We start from the raw sequence: 19,461 nt of genomic DNA on the forward strand, positions 1-19,461 counted from the left end.
CTGCACCTGCCAGGAAGGAGCACCCACTGCAGCAGGAGCGATTGATGGGTGAGAAAGGCTGCACCCAGGAGGAGTCTGTGGGAGGAGGAGGAAGCCCCACGTCTCAGGAGCCACCGCCCCCCAGGCAGTCCAGGAGTTGGCGAACCATGGCACAAAATTATCCCAGCCACGCTCCCTCCTCCATCTCCCTCCCAACCCACAAAAGCAGCCAGGCCAAGGTCATGGCAGCAGGCCCCGGAAGTGGCATCTCCGGGCAGCTAGTCGGTGGCCCCGGGGGGGCCCTCGGGCCAGGCGGGGCGAGGGACCCCCCCCCCCCACTCGCACCCGTGCACAGCCAGGTCCCAGCTTCCCCCTCCTGCTTGTCGCCAAGAACTCCAAGGATCCACAGCCGCAAAGGTGTCTCTCCCTGTGACCTCTGCAGCCCTCGGGTGTAGACGAAAGGGTTGAATCCGGCCTGGATCTGGTCCGAGCCTGCCCGAGGCCTCGGAGCGGCGACGGTGCCGACCCTGAAAAGGAACACGAAACAGGCGGGAGGAACAGGTAGAGAAGCAGCCTTGGGCTGCGGAGAGACCCGAGGGCAGCGGCAAGGACGCAAGCGTAGGAGGCCACCCTCAGCGAGCAGGGGGTCGAGATGGAGGCGACGGTGACGGCCAAGTTCCTCACTTGGCGCGCACCGGCCAGCCGCAGCCCCCGGGGAGCGTCACGCAGGCGGCGATGGACGCCAGGGAAGGGCAAGGGGACGATGAGGACGGCGTGCGCGGCGGCGTGGGGCGACGCCTGAAAGCGAGGCGACGCCCGTGAGGCAGGTGGCCCTCGCCACGCAGGCCCCGCCGCCCCGGTTCGCCCGTTGGCGGCGTTAACGGTCAACGCCGGGGCCGCGAGGAGGCCGCGACGCCGAGAAAGTAGATCCGGGCGCGTGAGCCGGGGGGCGGGGCGGCCAGCATCCGGGTCTCCGCGCGGAGGAAGACAAGTCTGGGCGCTGAGGCAGTGGGCTCCGCGCGCGCGGGGACAAGGGGGATGCGAAGTGGGTGAGCGGGCAGGGCAGACGAACCTGGCGGGAACGTGGAACTTCCCGGAGACCGAGGGTGAGCCGGTACAAGAGCGAAAGAGAGAAAGAAGACATAGGCCCGAGACTTCTGGGAGGATGGGGGGGTGGGGTGCGGGGTAAGGGTGGGCTCACCTCTGGTACCTCCTGATCCAACGCGGTTGTTCCTGATTGGTTCGGACCCAGGGGCTTCCCTTATATGGTGAACGCTAGAGCTGTTCCTGCGTGAGTTTGGGTTTCCCCAGAGTGATGCTGCTTTTTCCGGAAGTCGGGTCTGCCTCTCCAAATGGAGGCACTTTTTCAAAATGTAGTTACTCTGGCCCTTCATTCCCCCCTTGTTTTTGTGCATATTTAAAGACCCAATCATGGGTTGTGGACTGACATTTCATAAGTTTCAGTCATATTTAAAGGCTTGTATTGGGACCCTTGGACCATTAACTGAATGGTACCCAATCTCTGTTTCATGAACTGCACAAGTCTGTTAATAATGTAAGGGCCAAAGGTTAAGATTAGAATTAGGAGAACAAGGGGCCCTGTGAGTCCTGTTAGTAGGGTGGTTAGCCATGGAGATGAATTAAACCAAGACTCGAACCACCCCTGAGAGGTTTCCCGTGCTTTTTTTCTGTTTTGCCAGTCCTTCCCTGCCTTTAGCCATGTTATCTTTTATTAGGCCCGAGTGATCAGCGTAAAAGCAGCATTCTTCCCCAGACCAGCGCACAACCCCCCTTGTTGCAAGAACACTAGGTCGAGTCCCCACCTCATCTGTAACACAACTTCAGCCAGAGATGAGAAGGCTTGCTCTAAGTGGGTAATGGCGTTTTCTATGCGTTCTATGTCAATATCTATAGCTGCACTTATTTTGGAGTAATGCTGATTTTGGGTAACTAGGGCCGATACTCAGCTGCCCAGCCCCCCAGGCTGGCTCCTATTAGTAAACTCAGAGTTAGGGCGGTTATGGGCTCCCTTTTATATCTGTGGGTTTCAATCATTTCCTGTTTGTCCTGGAGTTTATTTAAGAATTCATTATTTGTATGATATAGAATTTTGGGGACCAGTCTAACAAGTATGCAATAATCAGTGTGATTTAAGACCTGGAGATGGGCACAGGGGTAAGGCCGGTAGAACAAGCCTACCAGGTGTCATTGTGAGGTGTGATATACCGGTTTGCCAGGTACACCTTAAGAGCAGAATTACAGAGATGCTTTTTGCTGTGGGGGACCTGTCCCAAGCAGAGTCCCTGCCCCGAACCTGTTCCAAAGTTAAACCCTGGTTACGGCTTTTCCATCTACAGTTAGCGGAGGAGGTAGAGTTAGAAAACGTGGCAGTGAGGCCGGCGCCATGGCTCACTTGGATAATCCTCTGCCTGCGGCACTGGCTCCCTGAGTTCTAGTCCTGGTTGGGGTGCCGGATTCTGTCCCAGTTGCTTTTCTTCCAGCCCAGCTCTCTCCTGTGGCCCAGGAAAGCAATGGAGGATGGCCCAAGTGCTTGGGCCCTGCACCCACATGGGAGACCAGGAGGAAGGACCTGGCTCCTGGCTTCAGATCAGTGCAGCACCAGTCGTGGTGGCCATTAGGGGAGTGAACCAACAGAAGGAAGACCTTTCTCTCTGTCTCTCTCTCACTGTCTATTACTCTCTCTCTCTGTCTCTCTCTCACACTGTCTAACTCTTCCTGTCAAAAAAAAAATTTTAATTAAAAAAAAAAAGAACTTCATTTCTGAGACAAAACAGGTTAGGAGATATAGTTTTGGCTCATGATTGTACATGACCAGGCAAAAATATGCAATATTTTAGTATTATGAAAGAAAGGTTGAAAAAAAAAAAAAAGGTTGGGATAGCTAAATAAACGTCTTCACTGCAACTAGCATACTATTATATATATATATGTATATGAAATATATATATGTGTATGAGATATATAAGAGATGGGTATTTATTTGCACCAGGACAGTTCCTTAGGAAGTACACCTATATTTCCTGGTTTCCCTAGGATGGAAAAAGTGAAGATTCACACAGTGAAGCTGTGGCCATTTGGAATTCTGCATAACATATCCTACACCAGCATGCTCATCCTAAGAGACAGATCCTTCAGTAAAGCAGTACTCTTCCCTTGGGCCAGGAAGGGAAGTGGTTGTCTGGTAAATTGATGCCATTTTTCTTTTCTTTGCCTATAAAAATAGTGTATGCTTTCTTTCTCTACACCTAGAGTTAGTGCATGCTTAATTCTGTTAAAATATGAGTTGGCCAACATGATTTAAAATTTGATATCAATTGAAATTCATTTTCCAAACTGTGGTATGGCCATAGGAGTCCAGAATAAACTTATTGACAATCCCCCAACATTGGCACACACATACACCTAATTACTTGAACGTTATAACTTCTTGTCAAGGATAGAAATGAATTTTAGTCAAAGAGAATATAGTTACTAGTTTTTTTTGAAATAATTCTTATCATCTTAAAGTACTTTATGTAACATGATAGGTAAACAACTATGTGCATGCGGCTGTTATACAGGAGATGGTTCCTGAGAGTGGGATATAACTGTAAATAAGCACCACAAATTTCAGGGTGTAGATTTGTCTCGCCTTTAACTTTTTCAGTCTTTTGGGCAAGTTAGATAATCTTTCTGGGGCCTCTTTACTTATCTGTAAAATCAAGGGGGTGAGTTTGTTTCTGTAAGGTTCTTTCAGCTATTATATTCCAAGGATATGTGGATTTTGTTGTCACTTTCAATCAAGTTTAATTTTCTTCAAGAATCAGTCTTTTCACCTTTGGAAATTTGTTTCAGTTTTTATCTATAGTCTCAATATTCCCAAATCCTCATTTTAGTTTTGTACTCAAAGTCTGCAAAGGTATTATTTTTAGCAGTTCCCCAAAGGAATTGGAGAAGAGTCTCATCTTTGGCTCATTACCTCTGAGAACCAGCTCACTGATGCCTGCTGTTTCTACACTCCTGCCTGTAATTGTCACCAAGGTCAGCACAGGTTCAGCACCTCTGTCAAACGGGGAAATCAAAATGAGTTATCTCGTGTTGAAAGCTGACTTGTCTTAGGATCCCTTGGGCTTTCAGGTTATTGAACACTGACTAGATAAGGAAATGCCACACTAAGCAGCTATGAAAAAATACACAAACAGGAACTTGGCAATTGCACTTTCATTTCTAAGTCTTCCAAATTAAAATTCTTAATACAAGGAAATAGTGGACTCTAGTACTTGTTTATATATCTAGGAATCCAAGCATATACTCGTGTTCTTAAATTCTGGCTGTTCTATTACTATGAAGTTATAGGCCTGGTATTTCAATTAGAAGCTCAACTAGAGAGCAGAGGTAGAAATAAGTGTGGATTAGAGGTAGGTGTTTGAGTAATGGACTTGGAGATTCCTCCAGCAGTCAGGATAGAACAGACTTTGTTTTCCATTTTACATGCTTCTCATTTCACAGATCTGGTAAGTCCATGCAAAATTTAATTCATTCTCAACCTATGCTTAGACATTGCTCTGGTCATGGGCACTAGCTAAGATCTCCGCTATCATGAGTAATACTCTCTGTCATCATTTGTAATCTCCTATATCTGTGAGCCCCAAGCCTCCTGGATTTGAATTGAGAACTTCTTTGAAGCACCTTTCACCTCTACTTTATTTTTCTAAAAAAAAATGTTGCAATTTGCAAGGGGATAGATCTAAGAGAAGGCATTGGCTATTCCAACAGTCTCAGCATCACTTTATCATTTGAAAATTCTCAAAGAATTTTTTCTCTGTATATAAATGCAAATCTGTGAGAGTCTCCTTTAAGTAAAACTTGTACTGTCCTTTCTAGCTAAAATGAAAATAAAATATTTATTTATAGCATTCCATGTGATAAGGATCAAATATTATTTTATTTAATTCTTACATAAAAGAAATTGTGAACCTACTTTGCATTTGATAAAACTGAGATGTTTGAGAGTTAGGAACTTAAAGTTGTTTAATCTATAAAGGACTTTATAATTGAGTTCAGATATGGTTTAAATCCTTGGATCCCTCTCCATCAGTCTACAAACACTGTTTCCAGCTTGGTAAGTGTTTGTGCCAGTGAGCCAGTTGGGCCTTCCTTACTTGATATCCCCAGCCATCTGCCCTACTGCTTGCTCTTTATGCCTGTCTGCTATGGCTGACAATTCTCTGGATGTGTGTTCACTTCTCCCAGACCTCAATATATTCAGGGTTCTGCCTGTGACCTTTGGTCAGCATTCTTGGCTTCTAGTAAAGACAGAATCATTTTGCATTATTGGTACCTTGTGCTACCTCAGAGAAGAATTGCTAAGAAATGATTTCTCAGGGTCAAACCAGGACCTACCTTTCATCAGCCAGGATCCTGCTAAATCAGTGATCTAGGCAGCTGAAGAGAGGAACACTGTGCACTGGCCATTATCAACTCCCTCCTTATTTACTATTATTTATCTTCTTTTAAAGTTTTATCTCTTTATTTAAAGGTTGTCAACTTGTCAGCTTTCTGATTTTCCTTTTTTAGTCATTGCCTTTGGAAAGTAACAAAATTCTGCAGACTCTGATACAGCTGAATATCATCAACTAGAAATATCATTTTGGGAAAGAGAATTTATACATTTCACTCCTTTTTTATCTGTGTTGAACTGCAAAGGATGGAAAATTGAATCGTATGCTACTATCTGGTCAACAAATGTGCCCACGCTAGCAATGCTTTATGATGACTTTTCAGAGCTGTAGCAAGTCCAATCCATGATTAAATACAAATTTTAACCTTCTTGCTTCACACGGAAAATGAGATTTGTGCCGTGGACTTCTTTTCTGAAATGTTGAAGCCAGCAGAAAGTCTCATCTTGCCATCCAGTTTTTCTTTCTACCATTTCTATTTGCATTCCATTTGCATAATGTTGAAAAATGGAAGCAACCAAATATTTTTTTTCGTAACTGAGCAGTGAGAGAAATGGAATATGCAGCACTCTCTTCAACTGCCCATTGCTTCAGGATGGGGGCAGTGCAGTGCATTAAATGATTAGAAATTGATTTTTTCTTAAATTTACAGTCTTTCCATATTCCCTATTTCTAACTGTACATATTATACAAAGAGAGAAGCTTTCTGACATGTATATTATCATTATGTGTAGATGCATATACCACTGGAAAATATTCACATAACAACTAATAAGTGTCTGGCCTTTTTTTGAAAGTCCGCTAGTTAATAAGTCTAATCTAGCCATCTTTGTGTATATAATTCTTTGTCACAATTCATATTACATACAGATTAATGCCCTAATCCAACCTTAAAGTGAATTATGAGAACAAACATTTCTAATAATTCATTACATAGTTTATATATACAATATATCTAGGCTCTGGGGCTAAAAAGTGGCTCCTTCATCTTAAAAGCCTTTCTAAGGAATCACTGCACTTGTATTGGCTTGAAATACTCAGATAATACAAATTTATGTCTTCAGGAATTTGCAAAAGTGTGCTATGTTTCTTTCAAAATGACAATAAGTTTGTGTGGATTGTGGCAGCATAGTAAAGTCAAAATTGTATCATGTCATTCTCACTGATGTGTACTTTCGCCTTAAAACGAGCATTAAACTTGAATATGTCAAAAACAGAGAATATAGCCACAGATGGGAGTGCTGGTGAAGATATGAGTTAATTTATGTGAAAAGGCACACCCAATGAATGTTCTCAGTCTTCTTAAAAGGAAAAAAAAAAAAAAAAAAGCTGACTGTGCATTTACTTTTAGTTGGGCTGCCCAGTTATGATCAGTGCCTTTTCAGTCATGGCTGTATTTGCTTCCTGAAATAGCCCTGCAGGACTCAGGATTTAACTTACAACAGACTGACTTCTTGAGTTTACAAAGTAAGTTACAAGTTACACCCCGGCCCAGAATATTTTACTGTTACTGAGGCTGCGAGTCACACTTTGTTTTACATGTGGGCATGTATTAGAACAGAGCGATGAGCCCATGAAGCTCTGTGAAAGAGTTCTGGCCATAGATCCTGTCCTGGTGTTGACGAGTGTCTGCCTAGAACAGGACACTCCCAGACACAGGTGGATGGAATGGTTTAGTGTTGAAAGACTGATTTTTGGGAACCAGAACTGAGGCAAGGCATTTTAGCTGAGGCATCCAGGATTGGAATCATCTACAGGAGAAGAGTAACTGAAATCCTCTATTCAGAACATGCAATAAAGGAATTATGGTTTTAAAAGAAGTTTTCCAAAAGTACTTTTTGGGCTGGAAATAACTAGAAAAGGCCACGTGTGAAGTGGTAGACATTTGGCACAGTGGTAAAGATGCCACTTGGGCCCCGCGTGCCTCTACCATAGTGCCTGAACTTGATCAAGTCTCAAGTCTGCGATTCTAACTTCCTGATAGTGTTTGCCTGGGGTAAGGGAAGCAGGTGAGATACCCAGATGGAATTCTTAGCTCTTGGCTTCCGCCTGGTCCAGCTCTACCAATTGTGGACATTTGGAAAGTAAACCAGCAGAAGGAAGGCCTCTTCCTCTCTCCCATTCTCTCTCTCTCTCTCTCTGTCTCTCCCTCTCCCTCTCCCTGCCTTTCAAATAAGAAAATAAATACACTTAAATAAGAAGAATATGTACAAAAAGTAACAAATGGATAGCATTCCATCCAGAGAGGAATGAGGCCTATTTTCCCAAGCTAGTATCTGGGAAATTCATTTTCATTAAGTGTTGTGTTCCCTGCTTACTCCCTAGGTAAATACTGATACCATTTCTGTGGCTAATGGAGTCTTTCTGCATAGAATCGATTGCTTTCCTGCTTTCTTAATCAGAGTCTCTTTCCACTCCAGCATCGCCTTTTAATATGCCAGGTAATAGTCTTTGCAACTTAGCCACCTTTGCTTATAAATACAGCCTACAGTCATGCCTGTTACCAGTGAATGGCAGGGTTCTTGTCTTCGCACAAGAAAGAGTTCAGGCAGAGAGTGAGACAGAGTAGTGGGAGGTAAAAAAGCAAGGTTTATTAGAGAAGGGACATCCGTAAGAACAGATGGGCACCTTTCCAGACAGAACCTGAGAGAGTGCCCAGTTGCTCGGACTGGGGGAGAGCGGAGTTGCATGGTTGAGTGGAGAGATTACACCTGGACAGGCCAGGTGGGCGGCTCAGCAGAGAGGCAGAGGGCTGAGCGCGCAGTCGGGTTGAGGCCTGGGTTTTTAAGGAGATGGGTCTTTGTCTTCACACAACTCCTCCTGAAACAAAGGATTTTATGGATGTAAATATTAAGAAGCTCCTATTTGAGTTTTCCCCTGAAGGTATCAGACAGGAGGAAGCCTAGCTGGCACCGTCCTAACCCAGGATCCAGAGCAGGGTATTTGAAATGCAGATACTGGGCTGCATCTGGAAGATTGTGGAAGATTGTCAGGCAGAAGGACCCCCCCCACCCTGCCTGGCAGGTTATGGGGTAGGAGGGGGCAGGGCAAGATGGGAACACTGGGCTGTCCCTGAAATGTTATCGAGATGACTTTAAGATGCAGATGCATATTCTGGACATAGACATCTTCTCTTTAGGCCTTTATGTCACACACACATAAGCTCATATCTGACTTCCTACCTAACACCTTCATGGTCAACAAAATCCTAAGACTGAATATTTCTGTTCATCTTGTGTTGGGCTGTATCAGATGCAGAGCCTGGGCCAAGGACTCAGGTATATCTGACATATATTAAGGAAGTATTCCCAATAGGAACTAGCAAAGAGTGGGGCGAGCACATTAGGAAGGAGAGAAGTCAAACAAAGGTGTGATTTAAGGTGAAATGCCATATACAGTGTGGTCCTCTGTAAAGCTTTGAAGAAATTGCACCTAAGTCTATTCCATTTCAAGGCAAAGGAGCTAGACTTTTGTACTGCCTCAACAGACATTGGTGGTGGACTACCCTGTGATTTGGTATGGGGGAGGACATTTGTTTTAGGTGCTTCTGGATCTTTCCATTTGTATGGAGGTTTCAGGGACCAAACATTGGATCAAATCCTATAGTAATAGATGCGATTTTTTTATTCAGAATGTTCATTAATCAAACTTTATAAATTATTTTTATCAGTAAAAATAAGTGTTAGGTAGGAAGTCAGAAATTTAGCCCATGTGTGTGGAGACAGGTCTGAAGACCAGCGCCTACTGTGGAAGCCCCAGAAGCCCAGCATCCTGCACTTCACAGTCCTGCTCAGACCCTGATGACCTCCCAGCTGGTCCCAGCCCTTCCCCCAAGAAAGCTCCCAGGACAATTCTCTCTCCTCAGGACCAAATGGGTTACCTGATAACATGGGGCAATAAAACCTTCACAGATGCCCTAAGGGAAGCCCCTCTGCTCTGCCCAGTACCAGCAAATCTGGGGAGGAATTTGCTAATTTTCACCCAACAAACCCTTCCACCAAGACTCTCCAACCTTTGTCCTGGAGGAGAGGGGGAGGTGCATAAACAGACTCCCTTAAAAACCTAGGGAGTCCAAACAGACTGAGAGCTCAGCCCTGCCTCTCAGCGGAACCACCGGCCTGGCCTGCCCAGGTGTATTCTTTCCATTCAACCATGTCACCTTGCTCTCCCCCGGTCCAAGCAACTGGGCACTCTCTCTCTATCCCTTCCATTCTAATGGATGCCCTATCCCCAATAAAGCCTTATTACTCTGCTCTCTGTCTCATGTCTGAATTCTTTCTTGTGTGAAGACAAGAACCCCATGGCTTCCACAGCCTTTCCTCCAGTGACATAAGTATTTTATTAATATTTAATATTTAAAGAGACATTTTTGTTCATTGGGGGAGATTTTTATATAACAGTTGCACTAAAATGAGTATCATTTCTATTCAAGTGAATGTTGACCTTAGCACTTGTATAAAATCTCAAGTGACACTTGATAAGCTAAGGCACCTTAATTGTTTTTTATTAGTAGTTTTTTAGATTTAACAACTTTTTATACTTTGCCATATTCAATTCAGATGTAAATATTATAATATATACATACACAAAAAATAACATTTTATTGAAAGTAGGAACATTAATATCATGTAACATGGGATTCGTGTCAAGGATTATAAACTGAGGAATGAAGGGTATATTCTTATTTAGAAGGTATAAGTCATTGAAGACCACATTTATAATATCTGTATACAAAATAATTTGACATCAACACATTTCTTATTCCCTCTGTATATTAACATCCACCCACATCAGAGAGAAAACCTGTGGAATTCGTTTTTCTTTGTCTGGCTTGTTTCACTTAGCATTGTGATCTGCAGTTATACCCATTTTGTGGTAAATGTTGGGATTAAATTCTTTTTATGGCTGAGTAATATCCAATTGTGTAAATAGATCACATTTTCTTTATCGAAACACAGCCTGGCTGAGCTGACCCTATGGTTTGTATAGGAAAGCTGAGATTCACAAATGGGAAATAATACCCAGAGGCGCATTGCCAATGTTATGTCATCAATCTTGCAATCAGGGCCTTTCTGTGACATATTCCCATTATGTGACTGTGAGCCTTAATGTCATTCATCAGAATTCATGAAAATGCAAATTATTATCAGATTTCCTCCTTCCCAATCCATTCTCCACACTGCAGAAAACTAAAAGCTTGTCCTTTGGATTAAGCAAACAAGCAGCTCTGTTTGTGTTTACTGAGGTCCTTCCTTGTGACATTCCTATCTGTTCCTCCAGGATCCACCACCACTAAACATCTCCACATCGAAAATACCAACAGGCTTGTAGGTACCAACTTTTCAATCTTTTTTTTTCACTTTCATGGCTTTTTATTGGTTGTTCTTTCTTCAAAAATCCAATATCTGACAAAAATCTGATGGGCATAGATACTTTTCTCCCATATGGGCCAACACAGTCCCTGTGTGCCTGTTTATCTGAGCATGTATCACTGGTGACTGTGATATTCTGTTGCAATCTCTGGATCTCAGTAGACTGTGTGTGTGTACAGAGCAAGTTTGATCTTGTCTTGTTCATCATTAGAACAGATCTTGTCTTATTAACCAGCAGAACAAGACACCTGTCATACATGAAACAGAGTAAGTGTGCTCCTTGTTAAAAATAAGATAATGAACATACTGGAGATATACAATTGCTTTACAAAGGATTCAGAAGAGTCAATTGAAAGTGATTATGAAATGTAGTGGATGTGACTAATGAGTCTTAATAATAGCCATCTCTCTTCGCTAATTCACACTGCTTAATGGCTCCACATGGCTTCTGAAGTGCAGTGATTGAAGATTCATACTGAGAATCTCATTTGGTGCTGCTACTTACACATCCCAATTCCAGGTAGGCTGATAGTTGCTTTAAAATAGAAAACTGAAATTATATACCTTTGTATTTTCTAGGACGCTTTTGACTGTGAGTAGCAATTAGCCAATTCGTAAATGATAATTTCTTGGCTTATCTGACTTGGGAGTTTAGAGTTAGTTCAAACAAAGGCATACTTACACTGAGCTCGACAAATGGTATACTTAGCATTGGCTCTACCGTCTCAACTCTGATGCTCTTGGTTTGCTTCATTACTTAGATGGAGTCTTCCCGATGGAGGAGGTTATATCTCTCAACAACCTGGCATTCAAGCACTGCCATCGTAGGAACTCGATTAGGAAGACTCACTTTTCCTAATATCTATTGCTTATTTTTCTTGTAGACAAAATCCAATTGGCATGCTTGACATACTAATTTCATGGGCCTTCCCAAATCTTATATCTATTCTTTTTGGTAGGAGAAATGGGGAAAGACAGTTCTCTAGGGTCACCATGGGTGATATATCAGGAGGCTTCTCTTATGAAAGGATGAGGAAGGGTAATGATATTCTCTTGTGACTTGTAAACTGACTGTTGCTGTACTGAAATAATGTGAAAAGAAGAAATAAGTTCAAGACTATCACTCCCTTATTCATAAATGCTTATTACTTTATCATCTGTCTATGTAGTCCATATGGTAAACATTGAGGCTAGAATAGCCCTATTCTTAAAAAGATAATTATAGAATAAGATTTTTTAAAAGATACATTTTATTTATTTGAAAGGCAGAAGAGCTACAGAGAAAGAGGAAAGAACAGATATTCCATCTGCTGGCTCACTCTCCAAATGGTGACAAGGGCTAGAGCTGGGCCGTGCTGAAGAGAGGATCTGGGAGCTTCTTCAAGTATCCCATGTGGGTGTAGGGGCCCAAGCAAGAACATGGGCCATTCTCTGCTGCTTTCCCAGGCACATTAGCAGGGAGCTAGATCTGAAGTGAAGCAGCTGGGACTTGAACTAGTGCCTATATGGGATGCTAGCACTGCAGACAGTGGCTTGCTATGCCACAGTGCTGACCCCAGGATGAGGAATTTAAAGAAAAATGTTGTCCTGGCTACAGGAAAGCGATTCCCGATATCCCCAAATTTTTATGTGAATTTGCATAAGTACAAAACCACATGAATAGACACAAACATACACACACAAACACACATACACATACAATGAATTTCAATCTACTCTGATAACATTTACACAGTCAGAGAGAAAGTGCTCTATATTGAGTGAGATTGTATAGTTTCATTTATATAGAATACACCGTTGTCAAATTTCAAGGTGTTTTCCTGGGCCTGCAATCCTCCTACAAGGTGTGACTTATTTTTAGGACTTTCAAAGATAATGACATGCTTCTTCTTTCTTTCAAAATTTTTACTTAAAATTGATGATTTCAGTGAAAACTGCCCAAAAAGTTATATTCTGTGATTTCACACTGAGATAATTTCAAATGTCAGATAGTTATATCTTGGCTTGAAACTAGTTGAAGTAGAGATTATGAAATCCTAGGCTGAGAGTTAAAGTGGATGCTCGTGTCAACTTCACCTCTTATTAGTTATGGGACCTGAGAGGTCATTTCAACCCTCATTGGATGCAGATATTTTGTCAATGAAACAAGAATATCATCGATCTAGTGGAACTATTAACAGCATGGGATAGTAGAAGTAAAAGAGGCAAAAGTACTGTTCTTTTATATGCATGCACTGATTGTCAATTTGTTTTTAATTTTTATTAATCACAACAATCTAGATAAAATGGTCAATTCATCTTTCCCCTCATTTGTTAGGTCTGAGGTAGTTCAGTGTTCCTAGTGCAGGTTTATAAATGTTTTTTATTCTGTTTCTCTTTCTGGAAATAAGTAAGGTAATTCCAAAAGTACAACTATCAGTGGAGAAAATCAAAAGATGCAAAAGGGTGAGTTGTTTGCATCTGATATACACAAGCTGCAAGTATTTGACATTAGCACTATTTTCTGAAAGCCCTTGGATATATGGCAAACTGCTCCACATCTTCACAGAATGGCTAATCACAAAATGCTGTGCCAGAAAGGCCCTTAACAGTAGCTAGAGCAGGATGGAGAAAATGCACAGAATACCTCCCGTTGTTCACCTTTCTTATTCTCAATGGAAGATATAATTAATTCATCTTTTTTTTTTTTTGGCAGAAATAGACAGTGAGAAAGAGAGATAGAAAGGTTTTCCTTCCGTTGGTTCACCCCCAAAATGGCCACAATGCCTGGAGCTGCACCAATCAAAAGCCAGGAGCCAGGTGCTTCTTCCTGGTCTCCCATGAGGGTGCAGGGGCCCAAGCACTTGGGCCATCCTCCACTGCCCTCCTGGACCACAGCAGAAAGCTGGACTGGAAGAGGAGCAACCAGGACTAGAACCTGTACCCAATTAATCCATCTTTAGATAATTTCCCCCTTAGTTTCTACTTCTCCATTCAGTGCTCCAGGCAATATTACCCCTTCTTTGGAATTCCTTGCAAGTAATATCAATTTATTATGCCAAACATCCATCCCCCATATGGTACTAATGAAAATCCCAATGCCTAGTGAGAGAATCAGCCTGGGGCAAATAGCAAAACAAAATAGCTGCGAAGGCAGAGCCAGAGTTAGGATCTAGACTTCATGGTTCCCAGTCTTAAGGGAAAGATTGAAAATAAGTTATAAAAATCCTCCGCCTGGCTGCGCCGGCACACTGGGTTCTAGTCCCTGTCAGGGCGCCGGATTCTGTCCCCGTTGCCCCTCTTCCAGGCCAGCTCTCTGCTGTGGCCCAGGAAGGCAGTGGAGGATGGCCCAAGTGCTTGGGCCCTGCACCCCATGGGAGACCAGGAGAAGCACCTGGCTCCTGCCTTCAGATCAGCGCAGCGCGCCGGCAGCAGCAGCCATTGGAGGGTGAACCAACGGCAAAGGAAGACCTTTCTCTCTGTCTCTCTCTCTCTGTCCACTCTGCCTGTCAAAAAAAAGAAAAAAAAAAAGAAAAAAAGAAAATAAGTTATAAAAACAAAACAAACATTAGGAACAAAAGTGCATGTGGTAACCTTTAGCCATTAGTTCCTCTGGGCAATGGAGAAAAATCCTAGCCAGCTGCTGTATTAACATATCATGGATAACAATATCTGCCCTGGCAATGGAAAGAGGACCTAAAATTGGCAATGCATTTACTGTAAATAATCCAGATAGCAAAGAAAAATGTTTAGGTACAATTTGGCTTGTAGAAAATAGACTCTTTTTAAATTTAAGAGTTAACAGGGAGTGCCTCTCAGTTGATGCGTTTCAGATAAATCAGATTCGACTCAATTGTGCACATGAGCTTTCCTGTAGAAAAAAAAAGTGACCTTGCTAATAAATCTGAGCTAATGTTGAATGTTGTACAGTAATTGTGTGTGTGAACTGGTTTTTGAATTTTTGTTAGAGACAGATACAGTTATGGAGGGTATCCCTATATTATATACTTGCAGAAGTCTAAAAATAGCATAGCTTTTTAGTATGCAAAGTTTACAACATATTAAGTCTTGAATTGAAGAATGACTCATCTAGGGTTATGCAACTGGTGGAAGAGGCACAGATGGAGTATTGACCTACATGATTTTGCAACCCATACCCTCCCCACTAAGGGAAAACATTAACTATCCATTTTGGAGTTATGCATATTATAACAATTTTGCTTATTATGTATTTGATTATAGCACATTTAATATATAATTTTATATAAATTCATTCCAGACCTTTCTTATTTAGATCCAAAATATTTTGCGTTGAAAGGGAAGAATACATGCAGGTATAAATCTTTAGCTGCTTAAAACCAAATAAGAAATTACTGGTTGAGGGGCTGGCGCCACAATACACTAGGTTAATCCTTTGCTTGTGGTGCCAGCATCCCATACGGCGGCGGGTTCTAGTCCCGGTTGCTCCTCTTCCAGTCCAGCTCTCTGCTGTGGCCTGGGATAGCAGTGGAGGATAGCCCAAGTGCTTGGGCCCATGTACCCACGTGAGAGACCTGGAGGAAGCTCCTGGCTCCTAGCTTCAGATTGGTTGGTGCAGCTCCAGCTGTTGTGGCCATTTGGGGAGTGAACTAACAGAAGGAAGACCATTCTCTATTCTCTCTATCTCTCTCTCTGTCTGTAACTCTACCTGTCAAATAAATAAATAAACCTTTAAAAAAAAAGAAATTACTGGCTAACTAAAGGCATTTCAATCTGGCTGAAAAGCCCATGAGAGTATTTCAGGCATGGAAAGCCAAGACACTCTGGCAAAAAAAAAAAAAAAAAAAAAAAAAAATAAATCTCTGAGTGAGATCCCAGTGGAAAGAACAGGTCTTCAAAGAAGGAGGTACCTTTCTCTGAAGGGAGGAGAGAACCTCCACTTTGACTATGACGTTGTCTATACAAGATAAGAGTGAGAGAACTCAAGGGGCTTCCATAGCCTTGGAAACTCATGACTGGTGCATAGGGAGATTACTGATGCCATAAACAGGAGTGTCAATTTGTAAAGTCAACAACAGGAGTCACTGTGCACTTACTCCTCATGTAGGATCTCTGTCCTTAATGTGCTGTACATTGAGACTTAATGCTATAATGAGTACTCAACCAGTATTTTTCACTTTGTGTTTCTATGGGGGTGCAAACTGTTGAAATCTTTACTTAATGTATACTAAACTGATCTTCTGTAAAAAAAAAAAAAAAGAAGAAATTAGCAATTCCCAATTTGACTCTCACTGGGATTAAACATGACAATAGGTCTGATCTGATTTCATCATCATTTAAAAAATCATCTATTATATTTCACTTTATGTTTCTGTGTGGGAGCAAACTGTTGAAATCTTTACTTAATGTATGCTAAACTGATCTTCCGTATATAAAGAGAATCGAAAATGAATCCTCATGTGAATGGAAGGGGAGAGGGAATGGGAAAGGGGAGTGTTGCGGGTGGGAGGGACGTTATGGGGGGGAAGCCATTATAATCCATAAGCAGTACTTCGGAAATTTATATTCATTAAATAAAAGTTAAAAAAAAAAGAAATTACTGGTTAAAATTCTTTAAAAATATAAAATATAATTATCAGAGTAAGTGTAATACCATAAAAATCCGCATATATTCTAAATATATGCTATATAATGTATATATATATATTTTTTTTTTTTTTGACAGGCAGAGTAGACAGTGAGAGAGAGAGACAGTTCCTTTTCCATTGGTTCACCCCTTAATGGCAGCCACAGCCAGCGCACTGCGACTGGTGGACTGCGCTGATCTGAAGCCAAGAGCCAGGTGCTTCCTCCTGGTCTCCCATGGGGTGCAGGGCCCAAGCACTTGGGCCATCCTCCACTGCACTCCCGGGCCACAGCAGAGAGCTGGCCTGGAAGAGGGGCAACCAGGACAGAATCCAGCACCCCGACCGGGACTAGAACCCGGTGTGCCAGTGCTGCAGGTGGAGGATTAGCCTATTGAGCCACGGCGCAGTTCTAATGTATATATTTTGTATACTATGCTTTGCACATCATTATATACATATTTTTACACAAGTGTAATTTGGGTAGTGCCTCCTCTCAAATGAAAATTTGGAAAACTATTTTGAGTTTGACGATTAGACAATGGAAAGTTTACGAGCATGGATATCTTACTCACTTACTTACTTTTCAGTAGACTGAAAAAAGTCTTACATTCTCATTCATATATGAGGATAAAAATGCCTGCATTAAGTAAGACAGAGGGGTGGAATAAAATATATATGAAAGTTCTGGCTCACACTTGGCCCATGATGTATGTTAGCTCTCTTTGGATATTGCCACAAATTCTGAAGACCAATGAGGGAACTGAAATCCAGAAAACCTGGGAAATGTTACAATAGAGAGCAAACAGCATGCAATTTGCCATTAGACAGCAGGTGCAGTGGGTATGGTTAACAGGCATTATATTTATTGTTAAGAGTGAGAAAACACTCAACAAAAAGGCAGCCATTGTTATTAAGAAACTCTTCAAGGTCCACACTTAAGAGATACACATAGTCATTATCTGTGCTTTCTTGCCACCAATCCTCTGTTACACCTTATGACCTGTCACGTTCTCATGAACCAGGAAGTTCCCCTGCAATGTTACCTTGTTCATGTTCTTATTTTTTGAATTTGTCTTAGTCCATCCCTTCTTGGGGCCCTGTGCATATGACGCCGCCTCTGTCTATTAGGCTTTCCACAGCTCTCTTCAAATGTTACCAAATTCATTTTGTACTATGCTTATGCATCTCACCAGAAATGTTAGTTCCTCTAAGAAGGACTCATGAACTCTTCTTACAAGGCCGAAAGAATCTACTATATACTTTTATGGCACCATTTTTTCTTCAAACATTTATTAAAAATACTTGTTTATCAGCACATGACATGCATTCAGTAAGGATTACTACAGAAATGAGTAAAGGAATTTATTTGTTCCTTTACTAGAATCTTTGCTAGATTTGTATCTGGTCTTTCTAAATGTATTTGTGACAAACTAGATTTGTAACTAGTCTTTCGAAATGTCACTCATTTGGACTGGATCCTCTACTTCATAGGAAATAGTGCATTACTAATATTTGCTGTGTTACACTATTGATGAGAAAGAAATTTATCTCTTCCAACTTCCTGGTAATACAAAGATGTGCAAAGGGTGGATAGACAGAGAAAGTCAAGCACAGACACTCATTTAGATGTGAAAGTGACTTTTTATTGAATTTGCTAACTGATTAGCCAAAAGTATTTGTGAATACAGATGTGACTACAGTTGAGTTGTTCAATATTTGTGGAAAGTTTGTTCTCATTCATTGGAAATCCTTCTCAAGTCTATCTCATTATTGCAGAGATAAATGTGGGCTAGGAATCAATAGAATTAAGACATGTGGGATAACTGCTTGGACAAATAAATAGATTGAGGGCCTAGAAATTAAATCTAAGTCATGAAACTAAATTTAAAAAAATGAATAAATTTCAATATCAAAGTATCTTTCCATTTTTTGGATAGAGCAAAGAGGAGAAATAATTACTAAATACAAAGGATAAGGAATAAAATCCTACAGTTCATATAATTACTCCAACTGTAGATTAGCCTATCAATAACATCAACTTAAATCCATTTTAGACATAAACTTGACAAGAACTAGTGCTCTTTGACCATATAACACTTCTGGATAATTGGATTCCTGCTCAATTCACAATTTTATACATAGTATACACCTATGGTTCTCTCTAAATATTGCTGTATTATTTGCTAAATTGGAAAGCATACATTAGATATCATCATCATCATCTCCACACCACTAGTCAAAATTGTGGTGCTTTGTGTCACTCCCCCTCTTCGTGGAGGAACGACACAGGACCCTGCGCTGTTCTTTCGTCTGCTCGGCCCTCCCCGGGTTTGCTGCTGGTTCTTCCCGGGTTGGCTACTATCCCTTCCACCTCCGTGGAAGGGCAGTTCCCCCTGGCCACATTCCCCACTTCCGCAGGGGAGCGGCACACCGCCAGCCGGCTCTCTGGGGGGCTGCACGGGTTCCCTTAGATGTTCCCCATAGATGTTCCTGGTGAATGCCGTCTCTCTCCTCCTTTATAGTCCTCCTCCGCCAATCCCAACTCGGCTGCCCACACGCCGAGTACGCTGCTCTCCTCCAATCAGTAGCAAGTCCTACAGTTTATTGGTTGAACTGGAGGCAGCTGTGCAGAAGCTGTTTACTTCTCTCCCAGCGCCATATTGTGGGAGAGCAGATGCATAGAATAAGTATTAATTCCAGTAACTCAGTCTAGTCCGGATTGCTCCCCACAGATCCCCCTTTCTTTTTATTTTTTGGCGTTGATACGCGCCTGTCTTCGGTGTCCCGCGGCACACACTCTGCTCTACTTGCTAGAGTTGCCACAGGCTCTTACAAGTCCTATCAGGCAAACCGAATCCGGGTCCTCTCTTCGCCATGTTGTGAGGAGGTTTTTAGGCGCTGATGCGTGCCTGTGTTCGGTGCCCTGCAGCGCATGCTCTGGTCGAGCCTGCAGGGGCTTACAAGCCCTATCAGGCAAACTGAATCCAAGCCTTCTCATTGCCTTTTTGTGGGGAGGCCTTACTGATGTTAATTCATGCCTGTCTTCGGTGACCTGCGGCGCATAAG

At 42.1% G+C, this 19,461-nt stretch overlaps 1 protein-coding gene across 1 annotated transcript in view; it reads left to right on the forward strand.

The window, feature by feature from the left end:
• Nucleotides 1-631: 631 nt before the first annotated feature.
• Nucleotides 632-19,461, forward strand: part of LOC138846537 (uncharacterized) — a 117,740-nt gene continuing 98,910 nt past the window's right edge. Inside the window, exons 1-4 of the mRNA XM_070062551.1 lie at nucleotides 632-643; nucleotides 785-1,093; nucleotides 1,716-1,849; nucleotides 3,034-3,181. Coding sequence (XP_069918652.1) covers nucleotides 632-643; nucleotides 785-1,093; nucleotides 1,716-1,849; nucleotides 3,034-3,181 — 603 coding nt within the window. The remainder of the gene's footprint in view (nucleotides 644-784; nucleotides 1,094-1,715; nucleotides 1,850-3,033; nucleotides 3,182-19,461) is intronic.

The sequence above is a fragment of the Oryctolagus cuniculus genome, chromosome 18, assembly GCF_964237555.1.
Source record: "Oryctolagus cuniculus chromosome 18, mOryCun1.1, whole genome shotgun sequence".
Lineage (NCBI taxonomy): Eukaryota > Metazoa > Chordata > Mammalia > Lagomorpha > Leporidae > Oryctolagus > Oryctolagus cuniculus.